General features: G+C 41.5%; 1 protein-coding gene across 4 annotated transcripts in view; it reads left to right on the top strand.

Moving 5' to 3' along the window:
• Nucleotides 1-19,524, top strand: part of TTC7A (tetratricopeptide repeat domain 7A) — a 181,827-nt gene that overhangs the window by 15,015 nt on the left and 147,288 nt on the right. For all 4 annotated transcript variants that reach the window (XM_075146847.1, XM_075146846.1, XM_075146845.1 and 1 more), the window contains exons 4-8: nt 6,175-6,305; nt 7,994-8,115; nt 15,259-15,337; nt 18,644-18,804; nt 19,256-19,319. In XM_075146847.1, the coding sequence (XP_075002948.1) occupies nt 6,175-6,305; nt 7,994-8,115; nt 15,259-15,337; nt 18,644-18,804; nt 19,256-19,319 (557 nt within the window). The remainder of the gene's footprint in view (nt 1-6,174; nt 6,306-7,993; nt 8,116-15,258; nt 15,338-18,643; nt 18,805-19,255; nt 19,320-19,524) is intronic.

The following is a 19,524-nucleotide window of genomic DNA, read 5'->3' as shown; positions in this document are numbered from 1 at the left end:
GTCATTAATAGGGTTAACTTTATAAACACAAGGCACTTAAATAGAATCTTTACAATACGTTGTAATGAGATGGGGAGTGACCATGAAAACCTTTTGTACCCACCAAAGCTCACTGGTTGTCTTGTGGCAAAGTGCTTAAAAAAGTTGTCAAACTTAAAGATGAGTTATGCCTTTTTGCTTTTACAAAAAGTCAAGTGTTCTGAATTTGCTGACCTTTTCTGTGATGACAGGTGGCTGTCAGTAGCATGCTACCTAGCAGGTATTTTGAAAAAATAAACACATAAATATATAATAAATACATTGTGAAGCAGTGTGTGTCTATAACTATATACATATGTTGGGTGTGCGTGCTCAATAATTTTTTTTTTTTTTTTGTTACTCATGGGGTAAAAATAATCAAAAAAAAAGTTTGGAGGCCACTGTATTACGTGTTAAAGCTAAGGTTCAAAGATCTGCCATGAAGCTTAAAAGCAGCCAGCTGATAGGCAGCAGGTCTTGATATGCTCAGGAAAATGAGCATCTTTGGGTTAAGGTTGCTGATTTCTGCTATGCAGTAAGATATGCAGTATGGTGCAGAGCCTACACGGCATTGATCAGGGGTAGGTGACTGAGGTTGCATCTCAGAGGAGTGCTTGCCACCTTCTGGCTTCACATGCACTCAATCAAAAAGCTGTCCTAGTTTTAACAGTCAGCTTTGGCTGTAATTACAAATCTAACCAGATAGAGTTCTTAATTTCAAAATAATTGGAGTAATATTGTGAGCATTGGTTTATTGAATCTAGTGGGAAGGCTGGGAGTACGGGTCTTGAGCTCTGCTTTGATGCAACTAAGCAGCCTTGCACAGGTTACTTAAATTTTCAGGCTTCTTTCCCTGCTTGTGGGCAAAAAGGTCTTCAGATAATTTTATTTAGGGTTACTGGAATTTTCTGCCTTTCCACCTTTGAGACTTTTACATTAAAAATACCCCAAGATTATAATGGATTGCTGTGAATATACTGGGCTGTTGTGTAGCAATAACCCTGTCTAATAGGAAGCAATGGTGAAAGAAGTTTGTGCAGCTTGCTTGCAAAACAAAACTTCTCTCCTCCTCCCTACCTTTCATGATGTGCGGTATGAATGAATGTGTCAAAACCAAGGGCTTCTAGGCCTTTCTTCCCTCTCTTCTTCTATTTGCATTGCAAATAAATCCTGCTGAAAAATCATAGCTTAATTGCTGGGGAGATGAGTGTCAAGACCCATGATCTGAATTATTTAAACTGCTGTGATTTGTGGTAGAAATAATGCATAGTGCTGGGTCTTGCCTATGTCAACCTAATCCCGACTGCTGCTTTGGCTTGTTCAGGTTCAGGCTAATTTGCTTTTCAAGACACTGTAATGTAATAGGTTGATTGAGGGCTATGCGCTTAAGTTCAAACCTTAGCCAGTGGGGCAGGCTGGTTCTCATACCGTCTTTAAAATGGTTTGGTTGTGCTTTTGAATTTTGTCTTTGAAAAGTGTTTAGTATTCTGCTGAACTTTGGTTAGTCAGTGTGCATGTGTATATGTTTGAAGAGCTAGTCTTAAAAATAGTCTTGTTTCAATGCTAACTGATTTTCTAGGGCTACACTTAGTTAGGCTGAAGGCCCTATGCTAGAAATGAAGTGCACCCTCCCCTTGGGGACAGCTACCCAGAATGATCTGGCGCTTCCCACAGAGTGGAATGTGCACACAAACAGTCTCCTTGCAGCAGTTGCCCTGCGATACATTCATAACCCATCTTATCTCTTATCTTCCTGTAGCTACCGTAAAACTATTGCATGCACTTAGCTTAGCAGCACGCTGGCTTCTGGCCAGGATGACCTGCCTGTGTGGCACAGGAGCATAGGTGCTGTAATCTTGCTCTGCAGACTGGGACTGATGCTGTTGGCAGGCCTGTAAGTTCCACCCGAGGCTGTCTTTTTCTCAAGCTGTGATCAACATGAGTGTAGCACCAGGACACAACACAAGAGGTAGGCTTCATGCTCTGTGTGCTGTTGTGTTTCTTTGGTTCCTTCCTTAGATTGCCAGGTAGCTCTGATGCTCCTGGGCTATGGGGTTTTAGCAGCTGCAGGCTAACCCTGTTGGTGAAAGTAGTGTGCTGCTGCTGACCCTGAATTCTTGTACCTATCTACCCACCATTCCCCAGTTGTGTAAATTCATCTGAGTACAGGAGGCCGGCAGCCTGTGTCAAAAGGAAAATTAAAAGAACCTGTCAGTGGATTGGTGTATTCCTCCTACTCAGAAGGAGGACTGCTGCTATTTGGTGAACTAGTTTAAAGTGGCTTTCATCTTTTCCTCCAGTTCATAGTGTCCTCTTCTCCCTAGCGGTTGTGCAGTCTCCCATCTATGTGCTGAGGCTTTCAAGACCAGGCTGGGTAACGCCCTGAGCTGGCCCTGCTTTGAGCAGAAAGTTGAACCATGAACCTCCTGGGATCCCTTCCAGCATGAATTTTCATCTCATTTATGTTGCTGAGAATCTGATACCACATGTCCATGTGCGCATGTACGTTCCAGTTCTGGTAATAACATCACCTCAGAGCATTGGGAGCTACATGATAGATTATCTTCCCTTGGCAAGGACTGAGTGAGATGAAAAGTGGAAATAAGCCTTCATAAAATCTCCCCTTTCAGGTTTCCATAAATGAGAGCAGTGCATTTCGGCTCTAGAAAGAAGTTACTTCAGTGACACCTCTTACAAACCTTATGGGTTTGGTTTTTTTTCTGACATAAATGCAAATTAGCTTTAGAAGGGGAGAAGAAGGGGCAAAGATTATAGAGAGATCAAGAGCCGGAGATTAATCTTTGGGAGAACTAGAGGAGGTGAATGGAAGCCTTATCTTTACGCAGGAAAGAAAAGCAGTGTTTCTATACATAGAAGGTTACTGCCTCTGAAGTGGGTAGAAAGAGTTTGTTCTTTTAAAAAGGATAATCTGGAAGCATGTCTCTCTTTAACTAGGGCCACACTGTAGTAGAAATCTGTATCTTCACTATATAAAACATTCTTATGGTATATATGTATATATATATTTAAATTTGGGCACCTGATTTATATGAGAAAAATCTTAGCGTAGATAAGTTACAAGTTGGTGTTATCTTACCATAACTGATTGTGAAAATAGCCAAGTCCCTTTACCTTAACCAGCTACCAAGAAAGCATATGGCTTTATGCTTTACTTGGAAGCTAATTCTGTCTTAGCAAGAGCTACACTTTTCTTGTTAAATCCAGTGTGGAAGTAGCATGCACTTTCGTGGCTTTCTGACAGTTTCTGGGAACTGAGTTGAATTTAAAGTGTGTGTTGTGCTGCAGAGTTTTTTCTGTGCTGATAACTGGGGGATGGAGAAGAGTTAGTGGAACTTGAGCTCTCAGAACTGAAGGGCTTGTAAACAGTCTTGTCCAACTGCACCTTGAACAAATCTGTAATTGTTGGGGGTTTGCACTGTAAGAACTGAACTGGTGGTTGCAGGAGTAGGAAACTTTTGTTGTTATTCTTCTGTTTTTCACTTTGTCTACTGGATTTGCAGTCTGCTTGCTCTAATTTTTCTTTTCATTGCGTTTCTGTGTGGTAGGGAAGAATAGCCCTGTTCGGATTCTGTAGAAGATTTTATACTCTGATGATGTCAGGTCAGTGTGTATGGTATTAGCAGAAAGAACCATGACTAATGTCATGTCATGTGGGTCATTTTTCCTTCTTGCCCTTTACAAGTAGACAAATGTGTGCACTGTAGCATGGTATTTGTTTTAATACACTGTATATTGCTCTTACTGTACTTACTGTGGCAAGAAACCTTTTGGAGACATTCGTTCCCCTGTCTCTGATCAGCTCCAGCTCTGTTTTTCTGACCGCATGGATGGGCATGTTTGTTGTCAGTACTTGGTGCTGGCAAAGGCTGCTTGCTTTCCTCCCCCGCATCAGAGCTTAGAGATAGTAGCTCCTTGCAGTGGGCTGTAGCATGTATGTAAATGGCTTTTTATCAGCCTGTTCTCTCTGTGTGACATCTCCCACGATAACCACCCCCGTACAGACTGCGCTAGGATGGCTCTTGCAGTTTGATTAAATGCTGCATGTGTATGAATGTCCCTGGATTGTACTGGATTTCTTTCAGGGCCCTCAGCCCCACTTTGCACTTAAGGGGATGGTGACTCTGAAATGCCACACCTCTTAAAATTTATTTTCAATTATCGGGAATGACTAGAAATTCAGAGGTAGATAAAACTGAGACAGATCTAAGAAGAATATTTGTAGGCTGATTGTTCTAGCTTCAGCACTGGATGGTTTCTTTTTCTGTATAGAGAGTTAACATCCTCTTTTCCCCTTCGTTACATAGCAACAGGGTTAGGAAATAGAAGCTTTGAAATAATAGGAAAACAACCTGTGATAAAAAACCAGAGGCTTCATAGATGGACTAGAAGGCAAAATCTGTTACATGTTGGATGCTGTACAAGGTGTATGTCAGTAGAAAGGAGAGAACACAGAATGGGCATTAGTTAAAAGCAGCAAAATGATCATCGTCCCTGTCCACACACACTGTCAGTTTGAAGTAAATGCGTCCCCCTGCTCTACTCAGGTCAGAATTTTCAAAGGTGAAAGGTACTAACGTGTGTTCCTCCAAAATATAGGTCCTTGAGGGAACATGCCGTGCACTTCTGACTTGGGAGAGGGCAGAAGGAGTGGGGAGCCACCTCCCGAGCTTGCACCAGTGGGGCGTCTTCTCTTCTCAACCCACTGAAGTAACTGCTCATGTCTCGCTCAAATGTGAGACAGGGAAACTCCTAGCAGAGTAACCAAGGGGACAAAACGGAAACATTGAACATGAGAAGTAAACAAAGCTAAGACTGCCTAGAAACCTCAGGCTCCTCCAGCATGAGTGCTCGTACTGCATCATTCATAATGGGTAAACCTGGCTCCCCATTGCCACCTCACAGTGGTTTGTTGTCAGACTCCTGTCAGACTCCTGAAATGAGCTGTGCTGCGCCTCCCGGGATTGCGGGGCCCCAGGAGAGCGCAGCTCCTGGTATGCGCAGTGGCTCCTCACGTAGAGCAGAAGCCTTTGCCGTATGCTGCAGCAGTCTAAATAGCTTCCTTGGAGAGGCTGTCCAGACAGCTGAACTCTTTCATCTTTTGTCACCTCTGTGGATCTGTGTCAGGAACACTAGGATTTTGTGTTACATCTTACACGTTTTTCATTGGTGTTAGGGAGTGTTGTTATATAAAAAATTTATTGGGAAGCATGTACTGAACTTTTTACAACCTCTGTTGGGCTACTGGGCATCAGTGCAGTTGTGTTCGATGTAGAAGACCTGAGTTTCCAAGCAGTGGTGTATTGTAGAGATCTAGTGTGGCATAAGAACCTACACTGATCAGAGTAAAATCCGTATGTAGATGTGTAGCCTCTCCAGATTTTGAGATATAAAGGATGTCATAGTGTGATGCCAGACAAGGATCTGATAATGGAAGATTTTCATGTAGGGACAATAGCTGTGGGTCTTCAATTAACATGCTCTTTGTTTGTAAGAGGGGTTGGATGATGATGCAAGAAAGAATTTTAGTAGTACAAAACCCAGCGTTTTTTCCTTTCTTTGGAGAAGAGGGTGATCTTGTGGTTAAGAGTCTCTTGTGCCTTGCCAAGAGCTTGCTGTGTGTCCATGTGCAATTTGCATGTGCTCAGATTTTCCAAGAGAGGCCTCAGATTTTCTGACTTTGGTATAATTTTCCATTTTTTTCCCCCTCAAAACTGCTGCTTATTGAAAGCTTCACTTGCAATAGTGGACGCTTAGAAATTCTCAAATCCAGTGCCAGGGTGTTTCTGAAACAGCACTGGTGTTGAAGCACCCAAAATCTATAGCCGTCTTCGGAAATATAGGCCTTAATTTCTCTGCTTGCTCATCCCTACCAGAGGGTTTGTATGTCCTTTCTTCATAAAGTGTTTGAAAGGCACTATAGAAGCGTGCAGTGGCACTGTGTGTTAGAGCAGCATGACAAAAATGCCTTGCATGTGTAGGAATTATATTTTCCTGGGGGTCTTTTCCTGAAAGTCACTAAAACAAGGGGAAAACCCACCTATGGAAAAACTTTCCTGTCAGCTGGTAAATGAAGGAATAACACGGCCATACTGTTGTTGCTGGGCTCCAGTTAAAGGTGGTGTTGCCATTTTGCAGGTTTGTCACTGGAGCGCTCAACCAACTCAATTGCCTCACGTGCTCGAATGTGTGAAAGGGAGGAGGAAGTCATGGCTTGTTTTGAGACAGCATGTGTCGTTGCCCAGGTGTACTTGCAGGAGCTTGAAAAGGTAAGAGGAAATGTGCTCAGGGTGTTACTTGGTGGCCTGGGTGGAATTTCCAGGGTTTTGATGGCCAAAATGATGGGGAAATGCCAAGTGATCATAGACAATGAAGGAGTATGAGAACGAGTTGGAAGGAGTGAGGTGTCTCGGTATAAGCAGTTGCAAAACAGCAGTTTATCTGGTTTCTGTCTGTTTCCTCTGAGAATGAGGTCTGGAAACCAGTTTTGCCTGTGGTAAAGCACTGAATACTTCAGATATGCTCAGGTTGTATCTCAAGTTTACCTCTTACTGAAGAGGGACTACAAATTTTGCATAGCAAGGGCCAGCATGAAGGAACCCAAGACATTTTACATATCTGCTGTGTAAATGATACACAGTAGTGGATACTGAGATCCCTAACGAGCCAAAAGTAGCTGACTTTTTGGGTCAGCCTTAGCAGTTTTAACTGCCAGTGCTTCACCTTCTCCAAGTGAAACTGGAGGAACCTAGATCATTAGTAGCAAGTAACTGCTTAGTCAGTGGTTGGCTAGGATGCTGAGTAAGATGAGTACTGTGAGTCCTCCACTGAGCGGTGATATGTGCCACTTATTTGCTGGGCCCGTGCTTAGTGGTCTCTATCTCTGTAACTTTGCCTAGCTGAGTTTAAAGGGCACACAATGTGCTTCCATGCCCTTCCTTTGCCACATGTTATGCTTGACACTAGCAGCACTGATGGCAATGCATGTTACCTGTTCTTCTGTAACTTAATGGCCTTTGACCTTCAGACCAGGTATTTCTGCTCTTCTCAGCAGCAAAGGTGTGTGTCTGTTCCAGGTTTTGTTTTTAATTGCATTAAAACAAGAAAAAATGAGCTTAGTGCATATATAAAAATTCATTAAGAAAGCCAGCTAACAAGATGTCCGGTCTGTTTCTTTGTAGGAAAGAGCTGAATGGCTTTTTTATTTAAAATTAAGTACTGTCCTTCCCTTGTGGAAGGACAAGTTCCTGCCAGTACTGGGCACTATAAATGTTTTTACTGACAGCTTGTGTCTTTGAAGAAGGGAAAGAGTTTGAACTGTAATTCATTCATCTTATGGACAGACAAGGATGCAGGATTACTGATAGATGTACTAAAAGACCATAGGCCTTCTCCAGTCCTGGATGTAAAACCCTGCTTTGTAGAGTCCACACAGGGCAACTTTCAGTAATGAAAGCTGTTTGTACCAGGAAGGGAGCAAAAGCAAGAAGGGTTTGATAGGAGAAAGGGAGGAAAGGCTAAGATTCTTCCATCAGGACTCCTGATAGCTTACTAACTCTTAACAAATATTTATATTATGTTAAGCTAGACATACCTAATCAAACATTGTATTAATATTTCTGTGCAAGATGCTGGATCTGTGTGGTTGGAGTAGTACTTCTGGTATTGATGTGTAGCTTTCTACTTACTTTAATAAAGATTGGAAAGTAATAAGGGATGGTGTTTCAAAACTCATATTTCATGCAGAATATTTCATGGAAGTCACTGTATAGTTTAGTTTAAAGTTGACTTTCAAAGGTTTTTGAATAGCTATTCAAGGTAAGTTTTCAAGTAGTCTGAGGAGGAATCTGGTGGCAGAAGCTAACATTTTATTGTTGGAGATGTCTCTGGCTCATGAGGAACTGGCTAGTTCAAACAGTTGTCTGTAATCCCAGATATTTCTTTCCTCCCCTCACAGACCTTAAACAACACACATTCAAGGAGTATCAAGGGCAGCAACGTGACTTACTCCGAATTTGAACTTTCCTACTTCCTGGAAGCAGCTCTACAGAGTGCCTACGTGACTCATTTAAAAAAGGGGTAAGTGGATGCAGATGTTAGTAAACATAGATAATGTTGCGTGTTTTGTTTCAGACAGATGAAGGCTTATTTCTTTGTATGTGTTCTGCTGTGACTCTTTTGTTGCTGGCTCACCTCAGTGTCCTCCCCTCCCTCCTATTTGTCTCTCTCTGTGTCTCTTAAGAGTCCTAAGCCTCGTTTTTCCAGACCCACAAGTAGGGTGGAGTAGAACAATTTTGTTGTCTTGACTCAGCTCTGTTCCCTGTGGAGATGAGGGGAGTTTGACCGTAAAGAGAGAGTGGAATTTACACTGCTGTGTGCTTTTAAAATGTTCAGCCACAGGGCCTGGTTTAGAGCTCAGTGAAGTCTTAAGGGTAGTTTCTTTTGTTTGTTTGTTTATTTAAGGTCTTAAATGTTCCGATCAATATCCCAAATCTGTGTGGTTTCACTAGAGAGAATGTATGCGGGAGCAGTGCATTTATTTATTTATTTCAGTGCCTCTGAAATACAGCTCCCAGTGAACCTTGGAAGGGCAAGAGGAGTTGGTATCTGCAAGCCTACAGTGAATTTCACCTGAGGAAAACCTTCTCAAGAACAATAAAAAAAACATCGTAAATGCCCACTTCCAAAGCCCATCAGTGAGGGCACACTGTTCCCTAAAACAGGCCATGTCTTCAAAACATAATCAACTCTGTTTAGCTGATGGAGAGATTGCAATGTAGGGAGAGTGTCTCTTCACCATGTGTGAACAGTACTTGTAAGAATCCATCCTTCCCTAGTCCTGTTCTTGCACCATATTATCTCATTTGTTCTCAAGGAATCAGATACTGCATTTCTCAGTGCTCTGTGTAATATTGCTGGTCAAAGTTTTATAAACTTTTTTTAAGCAAACCGTCTTTGAAAGTATTTCATTTTGGCTGTTTTTTACCTTCGCCGCCAGTCAAAGATATTTTCTCTCATTTTCTTCACTCCTTCTTTTCCTGCTGAGTAAAATGGCAGAGAAAGCAAAAAATGAAGGGAGATTGAAAGGAAGAAAACTAGAAGAAAAAATCCCAGCAAAAATCAGTTTAAATTTTTCTGTAGAAAATTTATACCATTTTTTTACTCTGATGGAGGAGGCGTTGCTTCTTGTTTAGGGCTTTTTTGCTAGTTTTTTATCCCCCAAGAATGACTTTAGATGCAACTGTGAATAGCCTCTATGTTCCCCATTCTTTCATTAAAAGACAGTATGTACAATGAAGCTGTATACTTGCAGGCATATCCATGAGAGGTGCCTTCAGGTAAGTCTTGTTTAACCCAAAGGCTTACAAATACACAAAGCCCTTTAGTCAGGTGAGTACAAGTTTATCTGTAAAGAAAGTATGGACTTACAAGTATAAGGCGTAGTCTCAGTATCACCTTGGCAGTGGGGGACAGGTATGTGGTTTTCCCAGGTGAGTTGGTGGTTGACCAGCGTGGCACGGCGTGTGCTTTCCTAGCCTTTTGCCATTCTCATAGCGAACAAAAAGCTCAGGTCTTGCCAGTAAGCTCATTAACTATGTAATAAAATAAAATCTCATTTAGAACATATGGCACTGATGTCCTCTAGGCACCTTTTGAATATCAAACTCACTCATGTTTATTTTATTCAGCAACGTTTTAAATTCAGTCTTCGTCAGTTCAGTATATCCAGTGGGTTGTTTTAGCTATTACTGTGGGCCCTGCTTTCTCCCTTCCCACATTATTTTAATGACAGCCTTAAAAAAAAAAAAAAAAAAAAAAAAAAAAAACAAAAAAACAACCCACAAAAAACCCTACAGGAAAACTATTTGGAATCAAAATACATGTGTGAATTAAGCAGTGCTCTGATTATAAGCTGAATTGCTGCAATAGCAGCAAAATGTTCTCTGTAGCTGTCTCATGATGAAAGAGCACCCCAGTCAGTGCGATGGAGCTCCCGTGGGTGGGACAGGAACGGAGCCCCACGCTCTCCTCACCTCCTCCAGTGCAAGTGAGAAACACCAGCCAGGGAAATGAAAGGTCCAGTGGGAGGGAAAGGAGTGCAGTGGGACTCCACAGCTTGTTTCTGCCCCCCCCCCCGCCCCCCGCCCCCCGCTAGTATTAATGTGTGGTTTCTGCCACGAGAGGGCATAAGCAGCATTGGGATATATTAAGGAAAGAGGAGGGAAGTGGGAAGAAGCTTTTTAGGATGCTTCATGTGTATAATAAATTTCTCCACCTGATACTGAAGAGCTCAAAGCAACACTTTTGTTCTCCTTATTGCTTCCAGTGTGTTCAGGTAGGAAATAAGGCTTGGATGATGAATGCTCAAGCTGGCAGGGGGGTAGGTTCTATCAGGTGGGATGTCCTTCCCCAGTGGCACACATATACAAAAGAAATAGCGAGTGCTTTATTCTTGTCTCGCCAGGCAGAAGAGCTGAGGGATATGAGTGGTGTTGTCATGTCTTTGTTCCTGCTGGTAGGAACAGGCATGCTCCTCTCAGAGCATGGTCAGGGGTGCCCTTTTCTCTTGCAGTGTGCAGTGGAAAGAAGGCACCAGTACAAAACAAAGATCCGGTCTCCCTTTCAGATGTTGAGCCACCAGCTGTAAGAACTAGCAAGTCTTGCAACTGTGGAAGTCCCAGGTGCTTTTAATAAGATGTTTACTTAAAAATATTGTGTGGCTGAAGACGCGTTTCCTGCAGTTGTTTGCCCTGCTGCATCCCAAGAAAGCTTTCTTTTATTCTTCCAGTGAGCAATGTGGATGCTGTGGTTGCAGAATATAGGCAGGCAGATGCTGGTGTACTGTAGGAGGCAGCCATTTGTCTTTCATGTTATCATCTGCACTGGGTTTTGCGTTTTTTTTTCTGATGTGGATGTGTGAAAATTAGGCTCGTTTCTTACTGCCTTTCCTTTCAGAGTATTGAACAGGTATTACTACTTTATACTGTTATGGAGGCTTTGGTCAAGATGCTCTTAGTATTTTCTTAGGGCAAACAGGCTTCACCTGTGTGAAGTAATGGTTATATGTATGCTACTCTCTTAATGGCACTTGAAGTATTTGTGGAGTTTCACAGGCAAGACAAAGTCAGAGCTTTCTAGATGATGTGTTGGTTTTGGAAGGTCTAGATGGGACACTTTTGAAGAAAATGAATTTCTGAAAAATAAATATTAAGCACTTATTAGAAATAGGATTTCCTTATGATCTCTCAAGTTAGGACCTAAATTACTTTGGAAAACCTAGTAGGGAAAGCTTACACAATTCTTTCTCTTCCCTTCTTCTGTCAGTTTTCTAGAGTGCTCAGTTCCCTTTTTGAAATTTTGTAGGCTTCTGTTGCAAGGACACTTTGAAAGCGTAACTTCATGTATGTGTTGTTTTACAGTAGAATCTAATGTACACAGGCAGGCAGGACAGTCTCTGCCAGGCTATTAATCTCTTCTGAGGAATTTATGTGGGCTTTCTTGTCATTTATCTCCTCTTCAGTCCTCACAATCTAGCATTTTATCCAGGGCACTGCAGCTGATAATTTGAGAGTGAGTCTTACTGCCTACTGGATGGATCTAGATAAGTGCTAAGCTTTTGTTTTGTATTGGTTTTCTTTAAGCGCCCCACTTCTGTTAGGCTGCCATTAGGAAACTCTAAGGTGCTTTGTTGTCGTTACTTGTATTCATAGAAATCTGAGAATCTGAGGCTTACTTCTTCAGGTGTGTTTTGTGCCTATGTGTGAACAGTTGTTTAAGGAGAGAGTAGGAATTTTTAGAAACCTGAGCGAGACGCAAAGATGCAAAAGGAGCTGGGCAGAGGCAATGGCGTTGGCATTTCCCCATCATTTTGCATAGAAAACAGGGTATTTCTTTATTTTCTTGTAACTTAAAATTTTGTGTAGTGTTAATCAAACATTATGACATAAATGTGATATGACTGCTTTGGTTCATGGACTGGTAATTAATTACCTGTGTTAACAGGGTACTTGCACAAACAAAACAGATTTTCATGCTGAGCTAAAGTGACAGGACTCAAGGTGCTCTTTGTCAGAGTTCGTGCCCACGATCTTCTGTGTTCTTCTTTATTAGGTTAGCTATAATTGAATCCTAAATCACATTTCATCATGTTTTTTTAAATGCCTCTCTTGCCACTTTTGTGGCTAAAACCAAGACAGTTTAATGACCATGTGCTTTTCCCTTCTTATTCTTCCTCATTTCTTTTTCTGTCATCTTAGCAGTGCAATAGGGCCCATGGACTCTTCCAACTCATTTAATTTCCATGATCTGCTGTTCACTTATGATGCCATGGCTTGAGGCAACAGGGATTTCCAGATAGTCTTCTATGCAAGTCCTGCAGAGGCTCAAGATTCCTTAGTTTCTAGTCTAGACAAGATCAAATGGATTCACCATGGATTGCCAGACGCTTCATGTTTGCATCCTCATCCACTTATCTATGTACACATATTTCTGTTCAAATACATACTTTTCTTTTTGTTGACTTCAGGTCTTAATTCAAAAAAATCTCTTTAAGAGCATGTTTAATATATGAAGGACATCTATTAATGGAACAGTAAGTTCCTTATTGTTATGAGTAGAGCAATTCATATGCTTAAAATGAAATGTATGCTCAGATGGCCTCCTGGCTTGGAACAGTAGAGCAGAAAGACAAACTCCTGTAGTGAGGTGTGTTTGCAGACTGCTGGCAGGTGTGCTCTGTCTCCTGTCACAGCTCAATAATGTTCAATAAAGTTCAAAATATAAAAGCTGTTAAACCAAATCCTCAGTCCTGTAGGACTGGTATTGTTGTCAGATGCTTTGCATGTTTCAGAGTTGAGAGCTCAGAGCGCGGAGCAGGTGCTCTCTGAGAGACCCTGACCACACAAGCACCTGTCTGGGAGGTGGTGAGTGCTGGGTGCTCCTCCCATGCTGCCCATTTTGCTCTCCTACCTTCTGTTGAAGGTGTTCCCAGGCATTTGTCATGCAGTTCATGGTTTCAACCCTGACTACTTGCAGATAGGTAGCAATTTGCCATTTAGTCTTTCATTCACTTCAGTGTGTCAATATTCCTTCCTTTTCTTCTCCCCTTCCCCCCAGAGCAAGGTGTTTCTGCCATGAAGCTTAACTTGGTTTATGGCCTTGTCTAAAAAGTGGAACTGAAATGGTGCTCCAGTTCTCTGGGAACAAAACTGTCTCTTTTTAGCACATTCTCTAGGTTTTTCATCTCTTAAGTATGTGCCAAATGTGGAATTAATTGGCTTTGCAAGTGGTCACTAATCTTCTTTCTGATGCTAGGTAATAGAACTCATTGACACTTTATTAAGACAAATACCATTATCCTAACAAGAAATCTAAACATATGTATTTTTGAAAATGTTGAACTATCATACACCATAACTCTTCTGTCCAGCCTCTTAAGGAGCCCAGGGAAGCACAGGAAATGCCAGTAGTTTTCAGTAGCTGGGGAGAGCGGTTGGGCAGGTGCATCTTGTTTAGATGGGAGAAGTTGCTGGTTTTGACTATCTGATAATAAATAGCATGTGAACAATTGTGTTGGATTTGGTGTGACTACTCATGTGCATAAATATCACCACATGCTGTATTGCTTTCCTCAGTTTAAGGTCCAGAACTGCATCGTTGTGGGTATGGTCTTTCCTAGACCCACAGAAAAGCACCAGATGTCTTGGCCCTGTAATTGGGCCAAGCATTGGCTTGGCTGAAGCTTTAAGGTCCAACTTACAAAAACTTCCTTGAGCTTTTTTCCCTTGATAAATTCAAAGCATTTAGGAGAAAGTGGAAGGAAAAAAAAGAAAGACAGCATCCGACTTTCTTCACAGGGGCAAGTCTCCAGTGTTTATGCTCTTGCCTTACTTTCTTGCTTATCTGTAGATAGCCCACAACTAGGTAATTACAGATTACTTCAAAGTTTAAAATTTTGAGATGAGTATTGATTGGAAGTAAGGCCACATGCATTTGCATTCTGTGACTTGGTGACCATAAGCTTTAGGGTGGCATTTTACGTAGCCAATATTCATGGTAAACATGATCACATCTTATTTCCTCTCTCCCGCCCCCTGAAAATAATAACTTTTTTTTTTTATTTCTTCAAATGTTTGCCATTGATTCTGGAGTGCAATAAGGCTTGCAGTTCATGGAAGTGGGCACAGGTGCAGTCTGTACTGCTACCTTCAAAATTTAATCAGATTGACAGAAAAGGTTGTTACGGTGTATGGCCTTTTTTTTTTAATGAAATCTAGGCTTTATCTGCACAGAAAATTCTCCTGGAATAAGCTGAAGTGGCAGTTAATGTACCAGTACAACTGCTTATCTGTTGTCTTTATTTCAGTACAGCATTGCTCTTTTTCTGATAGCTTGTATTTCTTTGGGTAGCTTCCACCCTGCAATGAAAGTGAGCTGAACCATTTTGTAGTTACTGTGGTGGTAGGGCCATGTCCTTAACCTTGAAGAGCTTATAGGCTGCAAGTGTGTTAACTAGTATGTCCAGTGTTTAATCTTTCCTCTCCGCATCTCTCTCAGTGCTCAGACACACGATTAAGATACCATTTGGCAACTAGTCTGCTTTAATTGCTTATGATGTATGCAAAGTACTGTGATTTCCACCCCTCTCCCCCCCCGCCCCGTTCTCCTAACCCTCTTTTATTGCAGGTTAAGCTGTGCTTGCAGACAGTTACTTAGGTGCCTGATAATAAACTGTTTAAACCATTGTAATTTCATCATGTGTCTGGACCATCAGACACAAGGTGTTCAAACACCACCTAAAAGGAATCGTCATTTAAAAGCATCATGTAAGCTCAGTATAATTCAAACAAGTACAATCTGTGTGTATGAAGAGGAGATGTGGATGCTTTTAAGAAGCATCTGCTTTATAAATACGAGCTATGAAAGGCTTCCAAATGTCCCCTCTGTTCGTCAAATGTGAATGTGATCTTCTCCTAGAAAGCCATCTGGAGTAGGCATGCTACAGTCGCTGCCTCGCTTGGTGCCACTGTCCTATCTGTGCCTCAGAGTGACTGGTCTCGCTACCGCACACTCAATATTAGTGATTGTTTCATGGGTTTCTTTGAATGTCAAGTTTGTTGCCAGGCTTGGGCGCATCATAAAAATATTTTGTCTCCAATGTGCTGATTTTTGGGTTTTTTTGTGATTTTTTTTTTCTTTTTTTTCCCCCTGCCTTCCCCATAGAAATATTGTGAAAGGAATGAGGAGTCTGCGAGAAATACTACGGACTGTGGAAACAAAAGCTGCTCAGACCTTCAAAATGGTAAGGGGAATGAATGGGAGATGGGAAGGTGGGGTAATCTGCTGTGCAGGAATTCTCTCTGTTTATTAACGAGAGCAGTAGGACAAAAATGTATTTGTCCTCACCTGATTGATTGCTGCCTTTTTTTTCTTCTTTTTTTCTTTTTTTTTTTGTTACTTTTTGAAGTGATGTATCAAATGATGCACTTAATTCAAAGACCTGCCCAACTGAAACCCCCTGAGCCTTCAGACCTGGGCACGTGGGTTACTTTTGCGGGTTTTTTCAATGCATTTTCTAGCACTGGTAGAAATAGGGGTTTAGTTTGACAGTGCTGTCCTCAGGTGATAATGTCTTGTTTTCTTTCTCACTTTTCAGTATGTGCATGCACACCTTTTTGCATTTGCATGTAGAAGCATTAAGTACTTCTGGCTCTTGCGACAAGCAGTGCTTTTTTAGACTCAAGTGCTTCAGTGTTCTTCCTGCAAAACTCCCTTCAATACAGTAGAGAGTGATTTTAGTTTTTTTTATTTTTTTTTTGTTGATGTTGGCATTCTGCATCCTGTTATCCTGGGTGCCTCTGGTAAAGAAGTCATGGAGAAAGTTATTTATGTGCCTGTTTAACTTCTTAGACCTTTATTTGGTTCTTCCCTGTCTCCCCTTTAAGAGATCTTGTCCTGAAGTTACTCAGGAGGTGACAAGGAGTCCATTCTCAACAGTATGGAGAATTGCAGTTTTGAGAACATGAATGAAAACTTTGCAGCCCTAAAAGCATTGACGTTGATACGACTGAACTTGTTTTGTGCTTGATTCAGCTTTGTGTTTTGTGTAATTCCAGAGAAGTTCGGCAAGGGAGGTCGGCATGGGTTTGCATAGCATTTTGGAGATGGAGAGTGCCAGGTTCCAATGGATGGACTGACTGTGTGTCTAGCTCACATGCAAATGCAGAGCTAAAATGAAAGTGCAAGCAGAAAGGGTATCCTGGGTGCTCTTTTGCCCAGGTTCCTCACAACTATGTGTTTTGGAACTTCTGTTCTGGAAATGAATCTTCTTGTTGCCTTGGGATCACCTTATATGCCTAATTAAGAATACAGATGCATGTGGAAGTTTGTGCAGGGAATTAGAAGAAGTGACTTAAATAATTGTCACACTCAGATGGTTGCGTCCTTTTCCAGATTGAGATCGGGGTTCAGGGGATTTTTTTTTGCTCACCTGTTTTATCATTTTTGCTGAAATGAGTCTAACCATCTGCTGTTCCTATTCCGTGACAGAATGTGGCACTCAAATGCTCCTGTCCCTGTGCATCTGGGGAGAGCTGTACAACACCCCTGGGGGATTTATCCCTAAGGGGAAATCTAAAGGTGTTCATCCAATGTTTTTTCCTGGGATTTCCATTTTACAGGAAGTTGCATTTTCATTTTCTTATTTTTAAAGAGCTGTCAAGAGAGCAAAGGGAGGAACGTGCTTAATTAAACAAGTTTTTCAAGCATGAAAATGAAACACATGATTTTTTTTTTCCTAATTTGTGGGATCACAGTGTTCTTCAAGCATAATGATGTTTTTTTTTTAGCCAAAGGCAGTAATAACATAAACCAGAGTCTTGGCCTGTTCTGGTTTGTTTGGTCTTATTCAAAACAAGAGTGAAGCTAATTTACACAGCTACTGTACTGTATGTTAAAATCAAAGCCACTAGAAGTATTTGGTGCTTGCCTTTTGAAAGGCTTATCACAAACTGTACTCCTACTTCTGTGTGAACCAGTAGAGATCTTTCTGTGGCTGGCATATTATTTTTCCCTCCCCTCTAAGACTGCAGGGAAAAATGTAGGAGAGTTGGCTCCTCAGGGTAAAACTGACTAAATAATTGCACACTGAGACAATAAAATGATACTGGCTAATGTCACAGGGCCCTAGGCCATTTTGCTCATGGTTACTTGCTGTAAAAAGCATAGAAAAGTCTAGTTGGAAACAGAAGGCTTCCTGTAACTTGTCAGTAGGAGTGCACAGAAGGTCTTGGGGTTTCCAGGGAGTTGTATGTGACAACATTTCTTTGAGGCACCGTCATACATTCAGATCACTGTGCCATTTGCTAGGTACATCTATGAAACCTCACTTTCTGGTGTTTAAGAAACAGCGCACGCTGCTGTGGTTGCATTTTAGACTAATTCAGTGAATTCATGTGTGGTGAGGTGGATGAAATTAAAGAACCTTGTATCAAAATAAGTTATTTTTCTGAATCTGATAACAGGAACTTTAACCTCAGTATGATTTATTTGGTGCTATAGAGGTCATACCTCAAGTAGAGTAATGCTTCAGTTTCTCAATCGTACCTATCCTGGTATTTAAAAGAAAATGACTCTTGGTGGCCTCATAACACATCTCAAAGTGTAAATTGCATATAAAATACATATTGCAGTAGTCAAGGAAGTTCCAAAATAATATTTACAAGTATTAGGACAGAAGGACTGAAGTTTTAGCCTGCCTCTGTTCTGTGCAGTATTTACTTTACAGCTTAGAGTGCTGTGCTGCTTAGAATTCACAGAAGATACCACCCATTTTGATGTCTCTGTGCTTGTTTGCATGTTCATCTATTTACAATGCAAAAAACTAGAGATTTGTTGGGTGGGGGACAAAGGCAAATGCCAAAGGTAGTTTTGCCAAGTCAAGTTAACTTGCCTCCTTTTGGGCCCAGCTTGCCAGCTATGTGTATGAACTGGAACGCAAGTATTCAAGGATCCTTGGCCACTCGATGGTCAAAAAAGTGCATGTGATGTTGCTGTCTTAATATAAAGTTCCTAACCCTCTTCTGTCCTCCCTCCATTATTGCAACAAAAAGAGAGAAGCATACCGAGATGAAGCTATGAAAGGCTGCAGGAAGAGTGATACTAACAGATAAAGGGTTGATCTTTTAAACCTGATACAAAAGTAGCCTCTGGGCTGAGACTTGCACACAAAATTCTGAGGCTGGGAATACAGTGGAGTGCCATCGTACTCTAATATAGTAGCATTTGTGAGATTGTCTCAGCGGTCCATGTGGCAATCAGTTGTCTTCATTCACCAAAGCGTCCCTTGCTGTCAGGCCTTTTTGATACTTTTTTTCTACAGCATTGCAACAAGATCATGTAAATGCAGAAGGCTGGCCTTTTCAGAGGAGGGAAGAAACTGCCACTGCTGTAGACTTTCTAGCAGCTGTTTTAGCTACTCTACCTTTCTGAAAAGTGGTACTGTCATGCTGTTGGTACATCTCCTTCCCAAGGTGGAACATGGGGAGGGGTGAATCTTTTGTGTTGGAGCAGGATTCACTGATGTGTCTTTTTTTGTACTGATCTCTAGACTGCAGCCAAACAGCTAGCCCAAGTACTTCTCCATTCCCTCAGTGAAGACTGTTACTGGAGCCCTTTATCTGATCCGCTTCCTGAGTTCATGAACAAGGAAGATCAGTCTTACGTTAGCAATCTTCTTTGTCGGAGGCCCGAGCTGTACACAGAAGAGAAGTAAGCGTTCTTTTTTATTTCAGTTTATGGGCAGGAGGAAGGAGAGTGAACACTCTTTGGTACTGCTAATTATATCACTGATTAATGTAGTAGTTTTGTGTGTTCTTGTTTTTAACTTCCCATCAAAAGGCCTGCTGGAAAAATAAAGCATTAAACCTTGAGTGTTTGATTCCCGCCCCCCCCCCCCCCCCCCCCCCCCCCCCAGGAAGGAAGAAAATCCAACCAAATAACTGTCTTTGCTATGAAATGGAAATAATCTATTTATGGTTCAGTATAGCTCATCTAGGATATATTGCAGAGCTTTTAATTGTGAGAGCCTGCAAAAGAAGGTATTGCCTAGCAAATGAATTATGCATGAGATGTTTCAAGTTACTGCTCCTCTTGTGAAATGAGAAAGAGGCTGACAGGATAATTCTTGACCTTCCTAAGAAAAATGTGTTCTGTCTTTCAGTGCGTACTGCCCTCAAGACAACGTAGAAGAGGCTCTTCTTCTCCTCTTAATCAGTGAATCCATGGTAAGCCAAAAATGAGTTTGTAATACTAGTAACACAAAGGAATATGTAGCATTTCCATGCCAAGTGTTCTGGTTGGTTTTGTTTACAGAATCTTCCCTAGATAAACAGAAGCAAGGATTCGGCAGCTGAACAGGAAATGCTATTTATTCCTTTGTTAGTGACATCACTTTTATTAAGTGGAATGTCAGTGAAGGGTTTTGGGAAT

This window comes from Calonectris borealis, chromosome 3, assembly GCF_964195595.1.
Source record: "Calonectris borealis chromosome 3, bCalBor7.hap1.2, whole genome shotgun sequence".
Lineage (NCBI taxonomy): Eukaryota > Metazoa > Chordata > Aves > Procellariiformes > Procellariidae > Calonectris > Calonectris borealis.
This window is presented reverse-complemented; position numbering and strand designations above follow the sequence as displayed.